This window comes from Ascaphus truei, chromosome 1 (genome assembly GCF_040206685.1).
Source record: "Ascaphus truei isolate aAscTru1 chromosome 1, aAscTru1.hap1, whole genome shotgun sequence".
In the NCBI taxonomy this organism is placed as follows: domain Eukaryota; kingdom Metazoa; phylum Chordata; class Amphibia; order Anura; family Ascaphidae; genus Ascaphus; species Ascaphus truei.
This window is the reverse complement of record NC_134483.1, coordinates 466,578,405-466,599,436: the sequence shown is the minus strand read 5'-3', so window position 1 is coordinate 466,599,436 and position 21,032 is coordinate 466,578,405. Positions and strand designations below refer to the sequence as shown.

Below are 21,032 nucleotides of genomic sequence, written 5' to 3'. Positions count from 1 at the left end.
TAAATGGGGCAGTGGCTCTCACAATCTTTTATTTATTTTACATGGTGACAACTCTAGTGCAGCCAATCATTGAAATAATTAGAATATCTATACTCCTTGCGAGGCATTGTGTCCTTTCTTTTTTGCTTAAAAGGTCAATTAAAAAGAAAATATTCCGTATATAAACCTTGTAAAAGGAATTGGCTTCCTTAAAACAAATGTCACCCTCCTCAAAGCTTAAAATGCCATGCATTTGTTTACATTGGAAATTAAGAAAATAGTTGTTTTCCGTGGAGAGCCTTAAAAAGCAGAACGCATCTCAATAGGGCTACTGGAACCAGATTATGCAAACCGCTATTCTCTCTGCTGGGCTCACTCACTAAACATAGTACTAGCAAACAAGAAAGTGCATCCTATTGAAAATAATTGGTGCAATAGTAAATAGGCCCCTTAGTGTCATTTATCTAAGGAGCATAGATGGTAGCAAAACATTTTGGGGGACTAGCTCGTTCATCAGGCATTTACAGCACCTGACAAAGGAGTTAGTCCCCGGAAATGGTGGGCTATCTACTGTATGCCCTGCAAATCTACGACTCTAAGGCTGGGATTCACTAAGATCCAATTAGGATCTTGCGTTAACTGCAGTTGACTTGAATGCTGTATTAGAAGTATGCTTATGAAGAGAATAGCTGTGACACATTAGTAGCTAAGGTATTCCCTCTACCGCATGGTTGGCGCAGCTCCTATGGCTCAATTTGGCTGTCTAAGTGTGCTCATATACCTGCATCGTGTGTAATTGAAGTATATTATGCAGGGAGGATGGGTCTGTATTATGGGACCTAAACTTAATGTTTCTATTATGACACTTTTATAGAAATTATTGAGAATTCTTTATTTTTCCTCCAAAGTTAGTCATATTGAATATGTAATGCAATGGGAGGCTGTGGAAGTGTAAGAGGGGCTGCAATTCACACTTGAAGAACAAACGTAATTGGGTTTGAAAGCTCAATACACTTTAATTTAATCTACCAGCTACTCTTATGTAGGTCCTCCAAAATGTATCTCCATTACACATGAAAAACGTGTATATCCGATAATAACAATATCATCATCTTCTAGGGTTATCTCCCTGTCCATTTTCCACTTGGACATCAGTGAAGCCCTAATGTACTGTAACATACCAGAAGCCTTTGTACAGGGAATGACTGTTTATCTAAACGGAATGATCACACTTTTTCCATATGCTTATTCTCTGGCAAAAACACATATTTCATCAACTCCAATAGATGTTTAGTTGCTCTTGTCATGACCCCATATGATATTATGAACTGCTAGCATAATGTAGAAAATCACTAACACTGCTCTTCCTTTGTTAGAGAGAACGTCACCAGCCAACAACTGGATAAGTCAGAAATCTTTATATTGATGAGTGGAGTTGGAGACTTTTTCCAATAAAGATGGTGTTACTCCTAAAAGTGCAACCCTGCTGAATGTATTGTGATTAAAAAAAAACATGTTTTGATAAAGGAGACTTTTGTTCTGCATCTGGAAATGCAACCACAAAATGAAGACTCTGGATAAAAGGTGGGCTTACGTACAGTGTTAGAGCAGGTTGAAATAAAATGCAGAATAGGTGACAATAGATATTTATGTGCTTGGCCTGTACATTCAAGCAGTCTCCGAATCGAAGAGAATCTGTTTTATTTACCCCAATTCAGATCGATTTACTACTGTAAGTAATTTCAGAAAAAAAAGTGTAGTTTGCGGATGACTGATTTGTGACATTATTCTGTTTTTTATAGGCATTGACGTTTACGTTGTCTGGCATGTGAGCCCAGCTATATATAGCTAGATATAGGAGTTGGGTGACCCATTATATTGTCTCTGATGTTTGCACTGTTGCTCGTGTTTAACATTATTTTCAACTAAATGTGGCATGGAAGTGTCAGCAATGCCTTACTTCTGTTCCTGTGAATTCTACGGGGTTCTTCAGAACTGCTTCCCAAATGGCTGTCTCCTGTGGTGGGACTACATGCAGGGTTCTCTTGGCTTGATTCCTCTGTCACTAAGGCCACAGCTGCTGATGGTAGTTCAGGTGAGACAGCTGCTACTGTTACATCTAATGAGGAGCTGCAGTCTGCGGAGCCGTCCTGTGAACGCCTCTTACGCTCCTTGGTAAGTCCATAATGTGATGCTCCTTTACACCTAGGAGAAAGTTATAGCAGCATGTTATCTATTACACTAATGAGCTCATTTTTAATCACCCGCACACATATATACAGATACAATTCATATGAAGTTCCGAGTAAGAGGCAAGCAAAGCGGCCCTTAAAAAAAATATATATATTTTTGCTTTAATATGTGCAGCCTTTAATTACGTTTATTGAAAACTAATTACCTAAGCTGCCAATTAATCGATCAGCAAAGATCCTGCATCCCAGGGTTCCCTAAATGACTTCCTTTCCGTTTCAAGCAATCCTTCAGCCAGTGTAACTCAACAGCTACAATGTATCCTAATTTTACTAATGTAACATTATCTATTTGCAGCCCAAACTGCTGGGATTATTGGCAATGAATGATCACAAACAGGAAATTGTTGCAAAAATCTTGCACTGTTGGGGAGGTCTGCTAAACCTGCTATAGGAAACAAAGGATTCTCATCGTATTAAAACTCATTAAAAATGTAATTAAGAGCTGAATATATATATATATGTATTTCTTCAGCTCTTAATGCCATTTTTTAATATAATGTGCATCCTTTGTTTTCTATAGCAGGTTTAGTACAATTCCTCAGCAGTGCAAGATTTTATATACACACACACACACACACACACACACACACACACACACACACACACACACACACACACACACACACACACACACACACACACACACACACACACACACACACACACACACACACACACACACACACACACACACACACACACACACACACACACCTTTATATAAGTTATGGTGGGGGAAAAAGGCGACAAAAAGCTTCCACTGTATAGCATATAAAAAGATCACTTGTGAGCACATTCACATGTCTTAGACAAGTCTGCAACCCCACCTTTCACCATTATCACCTAGCATACAGTGCTTCCACTGCAGCAAGGGATTCTGGGAAATGTCATGCAAATGAGCACACAGTGTCGAAAATTGCAGAGCCAGTACAACCAGCCTCACACTGATGAGCCCCAAAAGGTCGAAACAGCTGTCTGAGAGTGGTTTCACTGGCTTTGCATCTAATCCCATGCTGTGCTTAAAAGCTAATGAATAGGTGGATAGATATAGGTGCTGCCGCTCCAAGGAAAAACCAGGGAAACTCACCAGAAAATGAAGGTAAAATTAATTTATTGGACTACATAAAAAAAACACGAACAAAACAAAATTGGCTCCTCCTCAATGGCAATTGATTATTTTCTTTCTCTGTTTACTTTTAGGTCTGGTACTTTTAGCGGTGTATTTTTTAGTTCATTACCCTGTATCTAAATTTTTTGAATGCCAATGCACTACAGCAGGGGTGCGCAAACTCTTCTCCCTGCGCCCCGCTGCCTGCTCTCAACCCCTGCTCGTGCCCTCCCGTGCTCTCACCCCCTGCTCGGCTCCGGGGTCACATGATACCGTGGGGTCATGTAAAGGGTAACATGTACAGTAATCAGATAATGGATATTCACTACTGCAGTTCCTATATCAGATACAACACGTTAGATACATGGAAAATTAAATTGAAGAAGTCCCAAAAGAAAGGGCAAAGCTATCCATATAAAAGGTGCACACTAAATAATAATAATGTAGTTGAAAGGTGAATGAGTTAATTTAAAAATTAGCTTTTAATAAATGTACTCATAAAATACATGCTCTTATACAAAAAGTAATTAACAGATAGAGAAAAATAATTAATATATTTCACATATAGAATCAGACATCTGATATAACACAACGTTGAGGGTGTTTGAGTTTAAAAGACAGACTACAGCTTTTTATTTAGTAGAGACTGACCGGGGGAGCACAGTTGACAGAGTATATGAAGTATATTGATACTAGCAGATTCTGGTATCTATCATTTAGCTACATACTAATCAATATACTTGATATACTCTGTCAACTGTGCTCCCCCGGTCAGTCTCTACTAAATAAAAAGCTGTAGTCTGTCTTTAACACTCAAACACCCTCAACGTTGTGTTATATCAGATGTCTGATTCTATATGTGAAATATATTATTTTTCTCCGTGTTAATTACTTTATGTATGAGCATGTATTATACAAGTACACTTATTAAAAGCAACTTTTTCATTAACTAATGTATATTTCAACTACTATATTATTATTTCGTGTGCACCTTTATATGGTTATCTTTGCCCTTTGTTTGGGGACTTTTTCAATGTTCCCCTATCCTAGGTAAAAGGGAATCCAACGCTCTACGGATTTGATCAAACTAATTTATTGCGCCACACAACATTTCGACGTAAATAGGTCTCCCAAGTGATGCCTAGGCACTTGGGAAAGACCTTTTTAGGCTGAAACGTTGTGTGGCGCAATAAATTAGTTTGATAAAATCCGTTCAGCGTTGGGTTCCCTTTTCCCTGCGTATTGCCTTGGAATATTTTTGACAGGTACTCCTTGAACCAGCAGCACCGGTAAACTGTATGTATTTCATTTTTAAAAATGGTGTGCAGCATATCCCTTTGTTTACCCCTATCCTAGGTAGCACCTTTCTGTATTTTTGATACTAACTGTATAGATTACTACTCGTGGGCAAGGTTTCCCTCTTTTGTTCACTACATAAAAGATTAGCTGCAGTTTAGATCTTGTTCTCTCAATTGTATTAAAGTGAGAAATGGACACAAACAGTGAGGGAGATTGACACACTTCATTAACTAATCCCATTTCTCTGAATAACCCCACTCCATATTGGTCACGGACACAGTCGGGAAAGGACGTATTAGACAGGTTATTGTTTAATTGTAATGTTATTTGGCATGTGGGCAGCTACTGATATATATTGCAATCCTTTTAAATAAAGGGCACACAGACCTTTTGATGTAATTGAAAGAAAATAAGGCAAGAAAGTACATGAAAAAACATGGCAGAACAAAGGGATAAATTCTTTCATCACACCAATAGTGACTTGGATCTTCTATCCTTGAATCCAACTGTGCATGACCCATACCACAAAGTAACTGCCACGTGTGTGTCTGTATTGGTGAGCACGTGTGGAATAGTTTTTGTACTGACAACACCAGAACCCAGATAAATGGTATAAAGATGACTGTCTTTGGAATTGATATCATATCTATACAGCAATAGAGATGCCAACAAGTGTTAAAAGTAACAGGAGCAGTGAGAAATCCATGGACTCCAGTTGCAAACGGCGTATGCTCATGGGTATGATCAGGCCTGTTACAGTATAAAACGAATGGAACATTCATCACAAAGGAAAAGATTCTTCAGAAGAAATCCTCCTCCTCCTAACAGATCTTTAATAACACACAGGCCTTAACTGTCAAATGATTGATTATACATATTCAAAAGGAGCTTTTTCACAGCAAACACATGCTCACCAGTTGCAAGCTATCAAAGCCACAACCATTACCCTTCAATTCAGAACATATTGTTTTTTCACATTTCAGACTTATGGCAAAGTTTACCACAGAAACGCTTGGCTTGCCTTCTTCCAGTGATCAGGTCTGAAGACATTGGACAGCTGCTTCTAGCACCTCTTAAGACTGCTTGATACCAGTTATTATTAATACTGCTTTCATTTATTTATAAGACAGTAATATGTTCTGCACATGAAAGATATATCATGCAAATGACAAGGCCACATAATAGCAAACGGTCACATACAAATCCAGGTAACGAGATCCCTGTATTACCGCTTTTGTAATCATAACTGAATGACTTTGTTCATGGTTTATGTTTCATTCGTCTTTAACGTTTTGGAAATGACTTGTGATGCTGTTCTATTTCGTGCTGGGGGGCACATAGCAAAGTATTTCCCAGCCTCCCTTTCTTGGAGCTTAGGTAGATTTTGAGGTTTCAAAAATATCATGAAATATTCAAAAACAATGTATGCGTTCTTTGAACTGTCACCACAATGTAGGAAATCCGGGATTACGAAGGCCACTATAAAAGGCCATTAATTTGAGTGTCTAATGTTTGATTAAAGCAGCAATCTGCTCTGGCTGTTTCTTTTGAGGGGGGAAGGGACAGAATTTTAACCTGAACCCTTGAGTCAATGCCTAGTCCCACAATATCCGGTGGTCCCTCGGTTCCAAGGATATTACTCCTTCAGTTTGTGAGGCAAAAATATTTCCTCCCGGACAGAATATATATATATATATGGCTGCCAGTCACAAACAGGAAGCTGCTTTCTATTGAGGATAGAGCATGATAAATGTATGTGTGTGTCTATATATATAGACATATATATATATATATATATTCATATATAGACACACACAAACATTTATCATGCTCTATCCTCATTAGAAAGCAGCTTCCTGTTTGTGACTGGCAGCCACGGTCAGAGTTTTGTAATTTTGTGTGTGTTAAATACAGACAATAAATTATCAAAAAACAGATTACTTGGGTTCAACAAAGACCTTCAACTTTGGAAAGGCAGATTTTAATAAACTGAGGTCTAATCTAGTAGTAATACAATGGGATGATGTTTTTGCAGGGAAAAATGTAGAAGATAAATGGGCAGTCTTTAAAACATTGTTAGAAAAGCACACTTATCAGTGTATACCCTTGGGTAATAAGTATAAAAGAAATAAGTCAAAACCAATGTGGCTAAATAAACAGGTAGGGGAGGAAATGGACAAGAAGAGGAAGGTGTTTAGATTCTTTAAGTCAGAAGGGACAGAGACATCGTATCAGAATTATAAGGAATGTAACAAAAATTGCAAAAGGGCAATCAAATTAGCAAAAATGGATAATGAAAAAAGGATTGCAATAGAAAGTAAGGTCAACCCTAAAAAAAGTTTAAGTACCTTAATAACAAAAAAATGAGAAAAGAGAATATAGTACCCTTTCAATGTGAGATGGGTAGGCAGATTATTGGAGATAAGGAAAAAGCTGAGGTATTAAACAAATTCTTTGCCTCTGTGTTTACCAGGGAAGAATCAAGTTCAATAGTAGTGCCGCAGGAGGAAGCCACAACCTCCATATTAATGAACAATTGGTTAACTGAGGAAGAAGTTCATAAGCGACTTGAAAAAATTAAAGTTAATAAGGCACCTGGCCCCAATGGCATACATCCAAGAGTTCTCAAGGAGTTAAGGTTAGTAATAGCAAAACTATTATATTTAATATTCAAGGACTCCATTTCCACAGGCTCAGTACCACAAGATTGGCGTAAAGCAGATGTGGTGCCTATATTTAAAAAGGGAGCCTGATCACAACCGGAAAATTACAGACCTGTAAGCCTGACTTCAATAGTAGGGAAACTACTTGAAGGTTTAATACGGGATAATATTCAGGAATACCTAATGGAAAATAAAATTATTTGTAATAGTCAACATGGATTTATGAAGGATAGATCTTGCCAAACTAACCTTATTTGTTTCTTTGAGGAGGTAAGTAGGAATCTAGACCAGGGTAATGCCGTTGATGTGGTCTACTTAGATTTTGCAAAGGCTTTTGATACGATTTCACACAAGAGGTTGGTGTACAAAATAAAGAAAGTTGGACTCAGTAATTATATATGCACCTGGATTGAAAACTGGTTAAAGGACAGACAACAGAGGGTTGTCATAAATGGAACTTTTTCAGGTTGGGCTAAAGTCGTGAGTGGAGTACCTCAGGGATCGGTACTGGGACCCCTGCTTTTTAACTTGTTTATTAATGACCTTGAGATGGGATCGAGAGCAAAGTCTCCATCTTTGCTGATGATACTAAATTGTGTAAGGTAATAGAATCAGAGCAGGATGTAATTTCTCTTCAGAAGGACTTGGAGAGACTGGAAACGTGGGCAGGTAAATGGCAGATGAGGTTTAATACAGATAAATGTAAGGTTATGCATTTGGGATACAAGAATAAAAAGGCGACTTACAAATTAAATGGAGATATATTGGGGGAATCCTTGATGGAGAAGGATTTAGGAGTGCTTGTAGACAGCAGGCTTAGCAATAGTGCCCAATTTCATGCAGTAGCTGCAAAGGCAAACAAGATGTTATCTTGCATCAAACGGGCAATGGATGGAAGGGAAGTAAACATAATTATGCCCCTTTACAAAGCATTAGTAAGACCACACCTTGAATATGGAGTACAATTTTGGGCACCAATCCAAAGAAAAGATATTATGGAACAAGAGAGAGTGCAGAGAAGAGCCACCAAATTAATAAAGGGGATGGACATTCTAACTTATGAGGAGAGGCTAGCTAAATTAGATTTATTTACATTAGAAAAGAGGCGTCTAAGAGGGGATATGATAACTATATACAAATATATTCGGGGACAATACAAGGAGCTTTCAAAAGAACTATTCATCCCACGGCCAGTACAAAGGACTCGGGCCATCCTTTAAGGTTGGAGGAAAGGAAATTTCACCAGCAACAAAGGAAAGGGTTCTTTACAGTAAGGGCAGTTAAAATGTGGAATTCATTACCCATGGAGACTGTGATGGCAGATACAATAGATTTGTTCAAAAAAAGGTTGGACATCTTTTTAGATGGGAAAGGTATACAGGGATATACCAAATAAGTATACATGGGAAGGATGTTGATCCAGGGATTAATCCGATTGCCAATTCTTGGAGTCAGGAAGGAATTAATTTTTCCCCTTAATGGGTTTTTTGTTTGGCTTCCTCTGGATCAATAAGTATAGATATATGATAAAGTATCTGTTGTCTAAATTTAGCATAGGTTGAACTTGATGGATGGAAGTCTTTTTTCAACCTCATCTACTATGTAACTATGTAACTATGTAATAACGTACACATGCATATTGTACATACAAATGAGAAGTACATATTCATTGCCTTCCCATTGCCTCAATCCCCCATGAAAGAAGGGCAATATATGTTTTGACATACAGATGTAGCTGGCGTTGTTGCAGCAGTTGGCGTGTGCAATACCCAACCCTTTTTTGCACACGGCTAATGACTTGACTATGGTGTGTCTCCCATTGCAACACGCCAGCGGGAGCATGAACGGCTGCGACATCTGAATAAGACCTGGGCATCTGAATACGTGAACTTCCTGTAATGCACATTATGCTTTGGCATGTCAAGCAAATCCATTTATTATTTGAGAAGGTTTGTGCCCTACAACTGTTTATAAACTATGTATGTCCTCCCTTCCCAGATGTGTTGTCCCAGAGGCCATTGCAACTACTAGAACTCTGCCTCACAAAGATGGTTATTCACATAAACGTAGCCTTTTCATCTCCCATCCTATTGTTCTGCTTGTCACTCATGTACATTGATTGAAAGCCTTCAGGGATAGAAAGCCTCTGGGAGCACATGCCACACAACCACACAATAGAAAATGCATGCATTATTCTTAGGCTTTTTATTCAGGGAAACTGCGGAAAGCTTTACTAGTGGCAGGATACGTACATGATCTGTAATGACAACTACGCTGTAATTACTTTGTCAGAAGTACCAGATGACTGTAATGACATTAACACACAAAATGTTACTTTACAATGACATTTGTTTTCTGAATCTCAGATCAGTGTGTTTTTATCGAGTTACGCCATAGAACCACCACGTCTTTGCAAAAAGTCATGGCTCCAAAATGTGTAGCAGGCACTTCCACCAACGAGGGAAATACATTGCGGGAGATCTGCACATCGACAATTTCTTGGCTGTCACATCAAGATTTTGAGTTGTGTAAGAAAATAAACATTTCTCCCAATTTGTTGCTTTTGCCAAGTCCTTTTAACTTCTGTTTTTTTGCACATACAAATCTTTCTGGCAGTTTTTCTTTTTAACTTTTGCATCTGGGTATCTGCGAGGGAGGAATCTTTTCTCTGCAAACTTCTGTTTTCCTGACACCAGAATTGTCAAGTACACATCACAGTAGTTCCCTGCTTGTTGTCTTTGTCTCCAGACATACTCTTTTTCCCAGGACATCAGCAAAATTATTACTGTTTATATTGATGTAGGCGGCTAGAGAACAGCTTCTGTGGGATTGTTTTCTCACAGGGAATAATACCCAACGGTACATTTTGCTGACAAGGACTTATGTGGTTTTCTAGGGGAAGAGGGCAAATGTTGGATCAAGAGATAAAATATAATCCCTACTTTATAGCAACTTGAAAAGGTGAAATGAGGGTCACGATTCCTACATTTTTAATTCACATCTAAAAGCAGCAAAATGTGAAATCTTATGTTTTTTTGTTTTTTTAAATAAATCAGTTCTGTAGTATTAGATAAAACTGCATTAAAAAAAATATTAATCAACTCTTAATGCTATTTTTAATGAGTTTGAAAGCATCTTTTGATTTCTATAGCAGATTTTAACACACCTACCAAGCAGTGCAAAGAATTTGCAACACTTTCCTGTTTGTGATAATTTGTTGTCAATATTCCCAGCAGTTTGTGCTGTAAACTGTATCAATAGATAATGCTACCTTGGTAATATCAGGATACATTGTAGCTGCTGAGTTACACTGATTGAAGCAGCCATTATATTAGTCACAGAATTAGGATTTTTACAGATTTATAACAGGAGCACCAAACGATTGCCAGCTTAGGTAAGAATGTACAATTATACATTGTCACATGCTTTACATATACAAATAAGAAAAAAAGAGGGGGAATGTAGTACAATATTGCTACTTTAAGACATAATCCTTTTGAGGCGCTATGCTTCCAAAACACAAAAAAATTAAGCAGTCTTAAAATATCCAGCATGCTGTTTTTTTTAATGTTAATAGAATTAGATCCAGAGCACTACAGATTTTGTAATCAAAAATGAATTTATTTAGCCTCAACATTGACGAACAAAGGCCGTGTGACTTGATAAAGACCACGTTTGTTCATCGAAACGTTGTGAGGCTAAATAAATTCATTTTTTGATGACAAAATCCCTAGTGCTCTGGATCTTATTCTAGTTCCTAAGCTTGGATTGCTTTGGCTGGTACTCCTTGAACCAGCAGCCCCGGTAACTGTACAGTATGTATTTGGTTTATTTGTTTGGTGTGCAGCATACTACTTTTGTTTTTTTAATGTACCCATAAGATATTATAGTCATTGTATGCATATGCAATGCCATTTGAATTAATTTCCCTGGCAAGCAGTCAAAAACCATCACTTGCTAGTTTGATGTGTTTAAATCAAGAGGTTCGCTACAATTATTTAGTGTATGAGAAAACATAAAGGGGGCCATTTACTCAAGTATCCCAGCTGCAAAAGTAGGGCAAAACCCGTGCAAAAAACAGCCATATTCATCAAAGGAAACAAATCCCATTGAGAACAAGAGTTTTTCCTTTGAGAAATCTGGTGCAAATCTTTTGCATAGACTTTGTCCCAGTTTTGCAGATGGGAGACTTCAGTAAATAACCCCCATACTCTGCAAAAACCTAATACTGCAAAAACCTAATACTCTGCAAAAAAACAATACTCTGCAAAAACCTAAAACAATCGAGAAGGTATCTACTGTCGCGGCCGAGTTTATTCGAGCATTTGCCCGGTCTCGGCCACGACAGTAACCGGGCGCGCGCCGGGGTGTCCCGAACGCGCGCCGAAGCCTCGGAGGAGCGGCCCTCCGATCGGGGCTTCTCCCTCGCCTCTCCGGGTCCGCCGGGCCCCCCGGAACCCCCCACCGCCGTCCCATAGATCGCGGCACACCAGGGCTCCATCGGGGAGCCCTGGGCATGCGCGCAGAGGGCGCAGGCACCCGATGAAGCGTGACCGCGCATCGGTGACGCGCGGCACGCCGAGGGAGTGGGGCTAGCAAGCCGGGGCATCCCCTGGCTTGCGGAACTAGCCCTGCTCGAATAAATCGTGTCGCCTCTGTATGTGCCAAAAAGGGAAGAAAGCATAATAAAAATAAATAAAAAAAGAATTCAAATTAACTACAAAAGGTTTACACTGAGGAAATGTGTTTCTCAAAACTGATGACTAACTCTTTAAAAGCAGTTGTGCATCTTCGTTGGTCCCTTTGAGATGTGTTGAAGTGGCTTTGCATTTGGTGATCTGAGCTACAGTAACACAAATGACCCATACTGAAGGCCCCAGCTCATTAGCCTGCAGATGTCCTGCTGGCCTTTGGCCTTACTCATAATTAAGGACATTCTCAAACTTTTTCGTGTCACTGTGCTATGATTTCCACATAACGGACTGTGGGGCACATTCATCAAGTGCCGGCACGGGTAATCACGCCCGTTAGGGAGCTAACTCTCATTTACTTTGACTGGCGCGATTACCTGTATTGGCACGTGATGAATGTGCCCCCTGAGGGCCTTAGTCTGTATACACCAAAACGTTTGTTTGTGCATCTTCGGGGGAAGATATGGTATCCGGGGCCCAGACATTCATCGTGTCGGTTCAGGGATGAGTTTTTATAAAAGTGAGAAGAGAAACAAAATGTTTATTATATTATTAATTGTATTGAGTATTATTTCATATAGTGCTTTTCTCCCAATGGAACTCAAAGCTCTTCACAACCACAATATAGTGCGCGCTACGCAGCACATAGGATTGTTACAGACACACAGTCCTTGCCCAGATAAGCTTACAATCAATGGTTTTGGTGCCTGAGGCACAGGGAGATAAAGTGACTTGCCCAAGGTCACACGGCACTGACCCTGGGATTTGAACCAGGTTCCCCTTCGTGAAACTCAGTGTCATTAATCTCAGAGTCAGCATCTTTACTCACCGAGCCACTCCTCAGATTTATATAGTAACAAAACAGTGACAGACGTAGTGTGACCATGCTGATACATTGCATTTTGTGATTTACACATCAGTGAAGTTACTAACAGTCAATAATATCCTGAGGGACCAAACTGATGAGGCACAAAAGCGGTCAGGCCCAGTTTTAGAATTTTGCCGCTCATAGGCCCTTAGGCCGTGAGTATACAGAACAACGCGCGCCGTGCACCTGAAAAACAATATAAAAAAATAATAGCAGTGCTTATATCTGTTGCAGTGTGCGTGCCGCGTGGAACTGCAGGGCGGATGTCTCCTGGTGCGATCCTCAGATTTGTTCTTGGCTGGCGATGCCGCGTCATGTGAGCGGTTCAAGCCAAGCGAACTGCTCACGGCCATGCCTCCCTGTGTCCGCTTTGCAGTTTCCCTGGTATAATCAAGATGCCGCTCGGCGGCAGAGTTAGGGTGACATCACCGTATCGCACTGCCGCTCAGAGGCATCTGGTATAATTGGGCCCTTGCCTTTTTGCCACCCTGGCCGCCTCCTCTTGCAGCATCCCGGTGTTACGTGCCAACGCATTTCCATGACTACAGGACGCCCTGTGATGTCACGTTGTCATGGCAACATGTCGCCATGTGACACTGCGACACTCCAGAAGGAGATAAGAGACCTTAACAGAAGCCCCACGCTCGCCCCCAGCAATCAGTTTAATTGTTGTGGGAAAGAGAGTAGGGCCTCTGTAACCGCAGCACTGACCCCCCTGAAATTTGCCGACAGCTGATTTTGCCACCCCAGGCCTGGGGTATCAATACGGGCCGGACAGTGATGGCATATACTTAGGCAATATTGAGTCTAATGGATCTTTTCTACTAGTAATCCATCTTGTAGCAACTGTTTGCAACAACTGAACAGAATTATGATGGTTCCAGTAAAAAGGTGGGTAGTAAAAATGGTTTCCATGCACTGCTCTGCCTTGCAGTAAAAGTGGGTAAAATGGTTTGTGGGTTGTTATATTTTAATTTAGTTGGTCACTGCTCCAGAGAATTTATCTGATTGTTAGTTAAAGGCTCTTAAGCTTAGACAAGGCCCAAGTTGATTTTCGTCATTTTTGCCTGTATGTGATAGTGCAGCCCAGGTTGATCATAGCAAACTAAAACATCAACTGATGACTTTCCACAGTTGTATACCCAATACCAGCAGCAATACACATCACCCGACATAAAACTATATACTTTTCTTATTTGGTACTTTTTGAAACTTCTGGACCTATTTCTCCATCCTGTTTTTTGGTATCCTTTTGCCACTTCCACCCCCAAAAAGATCCAAGATCTGGATTCAAATGTTTAATATGTTTATGTTTCAATTAAAATACCAACAGAAAAAAATTAAACGTGGTTGTTCAGCAGCTTAGTGAAATGTTCTTTATTTCTCAGAGGACCTACACCCAACATGACTGCCCTTTCTTAGCATACATACAATGATCCTTTTTTACGAAACAATGTATATTCAATCTACTTTATTGTGAAAGCCATCTGATCCCTTCCTACTGTAGTTTACAGAAATTATCATTGATTCATGGCAAATTAGTCAATTTAGTCTTTTGTTTGAACTGATGTTTCCAGGACTGCACCCGACCAAAGCATATGTCTATTTGTCACCATCGTGACAGGCTGTCAGCTGGAGGGTTACTCCTTGCATTCCAAAAGGTCTAGACTGAATGGGGCTTCGGAAAGGATCTTCCCAGTGGTGGGTCCTAGCTAGTAGAATTGTCATCTCAGGTTAGATGAGTGGACAATGTGTCTGGTGTCTGACATCCAAAAACCTGAACACATGGTTCTGTCCAGTCATCAAAGTTCCATTAACCCCATTCATAGCCAGAGGCTGGCGGGATGTCGCCAATACACCATAGCAGTGAAATGAAAAACACTTCAAGAATGTATTTACAGTAGTCGCTCTAGCCGTGTCTATTATTTTATTTGTTCTACTTAGAACAAGTTTTACTTGTAATTTGTAACAAGTGTTTGGGATTATTTTAGCTTAGCAATGCCAAGCCATAGGGCACCTTACCAGAAAAAGAGGATAAACAGTACGACTCTTTAGAAGGCAAACAAATGTAGGAAAGGGTTAATCAACAAAACATCATTATTTTAAAATCCAGCTTCCGTTTAGGATCAGTTGGCCTGGGATACTTTAGGGCAGGGTGTGCAAAGTTTTTTCTTTGCGCCCCCCCCCCTGCTCGCCCCCCCTCCCCCCTTACCTTTTCTCCAGCGTCATTTGACGTCACGATGGCATTTGACTCCACATTGTCATGGTGATGAGATGCCATAAGCCGCCGGAGACAAGGTAAGGGATATACAGAGGCCTCGCTCGCTCATCCGATTGTTGTGGGGGACAGAGTGGGGCCTCTAAGTGCTGCACACCACCCCCAGAAAATGCTGCGCCTCCCCCCCCCCAGTTTGCGCACCCCTGCATTATAGTGTCAGATATGACTGAAGGATCAGTTCAGGAGCAGTTCATTGCTTTTGCACGTAAAGGTAACACACAGTAGCACTGATAGATTTCTATGTGTACAGGATCACCAATCAAACCTAATAAAATGCAGTAATGAAATGTGGGATGCTTAGAGCTACTAAACGTCAACTATGTGTTAACCCAGGGGTGCGCAATCTGAGAGACATTTTTTGGGGGGTGCGGCGGTTACCAAGGCCCCGCGCTGAGAGCGCAAGACCTCTGTAACTCACCCAGCTTCCATCCACGCGTCTCCATGGCAACGCGGCATCAAATGAGGAAAGGGGGAGGGGGGTGCGACAAAGGGAGAGAGCTGGCAGGGGGGCGCAAGGAAGTTTGCACACCCCTGTAATTAACCTATGGTCAATTAATAAAAAAAGTATTTTTGGCAAATCCCGAACTACCTTCAGCACGGGATGGGAAAGTGGCAGTCAACATAGAAGGATATACATCTACAGCAAGGGTGGCCAACTCCAGACGTCAAGGGTCACCAACAGGTCCGGTTTTAATAATATCCCTGCTTCAGCACAGCTGGCTCAATCAGTGGCCGAGTCATTGATTGCGCCACTGATTGAGCCACCTATGCTGAAGCAGGGAAATCCTTAAAATCTGACCTGTTGGTGACCCTTGAGGACTGGAGTTGGGCACCCCTGACCTACAGTGAGTGCTCATAATCACTGCTCCCATGATGTCCTAGAACTAAACAGCTCCTGGTTTCATAATGATGTCAAACTTCCACTGCCGGCCTCTTTGGCAGCCACCAGGGTTTTTCTTTTTCTTTTTAAAGCCTCTCTTAAAACAGAGGGTTATGTGTCGCTCTTAGACCTCAAACTGCTGTGCCCAGGTTTGTAATGGCTGTAGACCAGTGGCACATGCTAAAGTACTACAGTAGCTAGGAAATTTGCATGAAAACACTTTGGAGCCACTTCTTCTGGGCGTGTGAATTATTATTAATGAATATATAATGCAAATGTAACAACAGAGACTGATTCACAATGATTACGCTACTTATTGACAAGCCAACACGAAGTCTAACAGTATGATTGATGGTAACTTCCACATGCCTGCCAAGTCCTTTATTACACTGCTCTCCTGCTTTGCAGGATATGGTTCCTTTTAGAGCCTGGTGAAACAGATACATGTTTTATGACACTGAACTCGGTTGTATGGCCGGCTCTTATTATGTTGGCGTCTCTTTGACTCCATATAAATGTTAGCTGTGGACCTTCTAATTTAACCGTGTTTGTCAAGTGTCAGTAGAATAAAGGCTAATATCAGTGTCAAGTCTAAATGGTGCAGTTTAGATTGACTGAATGAACATGCACTGAGCAATGATTGTTCCCCCGGTTTCTAAATTGAACATGCTGCAGAGTAAAGCAACACAGAGTATGACTATCCACCTCATGTTATGTATTTCTTCTCCTTATTGTTAAAGGAATTAAAATGATAAAGAAAATGTCACAAACAATGTTGGACACATTTACTTAGTGGTGCTAAATCAGAAGATACCTCGTGGCTTAGCAGACCTGGGCCTTTGTCTTCAGAAACATGTCAATCACTGTAGCAGTTATCACAGGGCTTTGAAGCTGCCAGCCTGATCCCAACCATTTTGAGTGTACCTGCATGTAAGGGCCAGAACCACATCAGGAGTTACCAACTCGTTGACTGAGCCACTGATCGAACCACCTGTGCTGAAGCAGGGAATATCCTTAAAACCTGACCTGTTGGTGACCCTGGAAGACTGAAGTTGGCCACCCCATGTCATAGCCCTTTTAACTCAGGGCTAATAACGTAACATTATCAAAATCAGTAATGGCCATTATTTTACCCCGAGATTAACACATATTTACAAAGCTGATTATATGCAATAACAACGACCGTTGTTGATCTCAATTAGCATAGATTTAATGCCATGTTAAGTTAGCACTGGTTTGTATTAGCTTCAAATAACATGCCTCAGGTTAAGTATGTCACCTCTGCGCACTACCGCCACCTTTAGCTATGACAACAAACGTCTTGCTAAATCTCTGCATTAACTATAACGGACCTTTGTGGATACGCGTTGTTAGCGGGAACGGTTCCTTTTTGCCAGTAACTTGAATATTCAATAAGGTCCTGAATAATTAAAGCCCAAGAAATATTATTTGACTTTTGAATAATTACAATGGCTGATCCTCATCACTGTCTTTTATCATCTAAATACCAGTTGCAATCCAAAATTAGAAAGATGGACATTCCTATTGGCAAAGTAGGGTCATTTTACCTGTATACTGAATATGAACTGCTGCTTTTCATATCAAAAACAAAAAAACACTCCGAAAGACGGAGTACGAAAATAAACAGAATGCCCAGACACATGATAAATAATCATATAACATTGTAACAAAATGCGCCTAGTGTGTATTAATTGGAATTTAAGGAAGCACAACATAATTTGGAAGAGGAAAAAATAGAGGTAACCTAATATATTAACAAGTAATTTCCAACATCCTAATCTTTTTTACTAGTATTAGTAAACTATTTTTCAAATTACCTGGCAAATATTATTGAAACAAGATCAACCCTTTCCCCCTAATCCCACGTATGGCAGTACCGCCTTCACCCATGTGAAAACAAGTGCAGTGGCCGTGGCACATTCAGCAGGCTACGTGGTAGGGATTGACACCATTTTAAAATAAATCAGACTAGTATGTGTATTTAAATAACTTAAAACTTGTAATGCCTCCATAGTGACCAAATCCATTGGAGTGTTTTTACAACCTTTCCTACCTTCTTTTGTGATAAGACTGTTTGCAAACCTGTATGTGCATGGAGATCGTTCAGTCAATTTAAATGTTTATTTTTGGTAATGATGTTGGCCTAATTAGGTTAAGGCGATAATGACCACACACAAAAAAACACAGTAATTACGAATTAACACCCGAATAAGTGGACCCCAAAAAAATGACATCCTGAGACCAAAAACAAATAAGTTGCACTGAATTCCTTCTAAAGTAAAAAGTTTAAGAAAGCCAGTTCTATTGATGGGATTTCCTCTTTAACAGTACTTCAATTCCAACTTCTTGTGCCATTTCTATGGAACTGCTTGCCTTAATATGGTTATGAATTTGCACCATGAGGTGTGTTCAAGCGTCAATTAATAGCCAATTCAAATTTAAGATATGTCCAAAGTAAAAGGTTCGTAAATAAAGCTATTGACATAACTGATGGTGCATAGGGGCAGGGTTACCTCTGTGCATGCCCTGTACAACACAGCGAGATAGTATAGATAGATAAATAGATAGAAATGTTCAAATTAGTACCAAATGAGAATTCACAATATTTCTAAACCACATGAGCAAGAGAAAGATCTTCACAGTATATTCGCTCATACAACGTCCCATCTGCTAATCATCTTCACGCCCCACACATACTATAACAGAAAATGTCACGCTTTCTACACATATGGCTTCAAGGCCACACATGGTCCAGATTTGTCAATGCCAATTGAGAGCAGGAATCCTGAGCTCCTAACAAAAGATGATTGCATTGTTCGCTGAGGAACGATACCCCCCCCAAAAATGATATGCACGTCACTTATCTAAACTGTGAATAACGGTTTGTAATAACAATTCCAGAGAAACAGAATGATAAAATCAGGTTACAGTTTTAATAAACCATTGCTTTGCAAAAAAAAAAAAAAAAAAAGATGCACAAATGTGCTGTGTTCGTGTTTTCATGTAAGTAGAAGAATATATATAATATATAATATCACCAATATTCAATGGCGAGAGAATTAAAACGTTTGAAAATAAGAGGCATTCACCAGAAATGAATGTTAACTCTTTGAATGGGGTAAAAAAATAAATACATTTTAATAGCAGCCCTTTTACAATTTTTTTCCATTACTATCTGTTACTCTTATGTGTTCCAGAAGGGTAAAGGAGTTTATGATAAGTAGCTTTTTGGGGGATCTGGATAAGAACTACAGTGCATAGGGATGTTATTGTGAAAGGACAATCAAAGCCTCATTTCTTCTGAGGTATCCCCAATTATTTTTTTTTAACATACTTTAGAGCAGCGGTGCGCAAACTGTGGGGCGCGACCCCCAGGGGGGGTGCGACACTGCCGACGGGGGGCGCGGGGTTTACAGAGGCCCCGCGCGCTTCCCGAAGGCACTTAAATTAAGTGCCGGGGGAGCTGCAGGGCCTCTGTAAACCTAACTTACCGTGGCTCCGGCGGCTTCCTCCCTGCGTCGCCATGGCAACGCGGCGTCAAAATGAAGCTGCGAGGTCATGTGACGTCACGTTGCTATGGCAACGTGACGTCATTACGCCGGAGCGCGGGTAAGTTGGGGTTGGGGGGGGCGCGGGAGTGAGGGGACAGCCGGCAGGGGGGCGCAGGGAAAAAAGTTTGCGCCCCCCTGCTTTAGAGCTTAAAATAGGCAAATCCAGACAATTGAAAGTCATATTTAGTAGAAATGTTAGTGTATATTGTAATGTATATTGTATTGTATAATTGTTATTAAAGTATTGCTACATTGTAAGTATGGATAATATGCATGATATCTCTGGCAAGTGAAATGACTACAGCAGTGGTTTACAACCTTTTTTTTGGTTAAGGAACTCTAAGTGAAATTCTGAGGAACCCCAACCCTCTCTAATAGCGTGTCTGTGATCAGATATATTGTAAGGGACCCCAACCCTCTCTAATAGCGCATCTGAGATCAGATGCATTGTAAATTCTTCTGTATTTCATACCATTTTCAAATGACCAGTAAATAACAGGGAACCAATTAGCGATGCCCGGGGAACCCAAGGGTTCCTAGGAACCCTGGCTGAAAAACCCTGAAGTACAGTATGTCACTAGAACTACACTGTTATAGTAATGGGTTGACCGCCCATTTCACGTTATACTGTATCCCCCATTCCAGAGGATTATAACGTTTGGTTTAGAAATAGGAGCATATGAAACTAGGTTGTTTTGGTGGAAGTCTGGCCCCAGTTTTTTGGAGTTTGGGGAAAGTTAAAGCATGAAATGATTTGAAAATAATACAGTGCAACATTACAACTTTTTGTGCTCATCTAGTATAAAATAGTTGAACGTTTACAGTTATCGAAATAGTAAAATTAGTTTTGTGCAGTAGTGTTATCAGTGAGGTTTCCAAGCATCCAACTTAAATTAAGAGCAAAGGTAGTTTATTTGGAAAGGTGTAGTCCCACTTGGTATAAATATATAGTTCAGTTACAATCGTTAACGCACAAGTGAAACCTGTGACCTTTGCAACTCCTTGTGTAGTATAGTTCTACAAGTCAAGCCCTTTGCAACCAGCGTTGAATCCCTCTAACAGTGAATGAGTTAAACCAGCAGTGAGCAAACTGGGGGGAGGGGGCACGGCAGTTATAGAGATCCCGCGCTCTCCACCCAGCATTTAAATTAAATGCTGGGGGACCGCGCGAGGCCTCTATAATACACTTACCTTCCCTTCCAGCGATGCGTTGTCCTGGTAACCCGACGTCAAATGACACCGCGGGGTCACGTGACATCACGTTACCATGGCAACGTGACATTACATGGCCCCGCGCGTTATTTGACGCGCCGAGGAGAGCAGGCAGGGGTGCACATGGGGGAAAGTGTGCGCACCCCTGAGTTAAACCATATAATGGATAGTGTCAAATAAGCCAACTTTTCTTTCTTAACCATTGTGATTTTAAAGTTATTTAGTAACTG

General features: G+C 40.4%; 1 protein-coding gene across 3 annotated transcripts in view; it reads right to left on the bottom strand.

Moving 5' to 3' along the window:
* LNX1 (ligand of numb-protein X 1) overlaps positions 1-21,032 on the bottom strand; it is a 163,147-nt gene that overhangs the window by 93,755 nt on the left and 48,360 nt on the right. For all 3 annotated transcript variants that reach the window (XM_075566582.1, XM_075566589.1, XM_075566594.1), the window contains one exon: positions 1,940-2,184. In XM_075566582.1, coding sequence (XP_075422697.1) covers positions 1,940-2,184 — 245 coding nt within the window. The remainder of the gene's footprint in view (positions 1-1,939; positions 2,185-21,032) is intronic.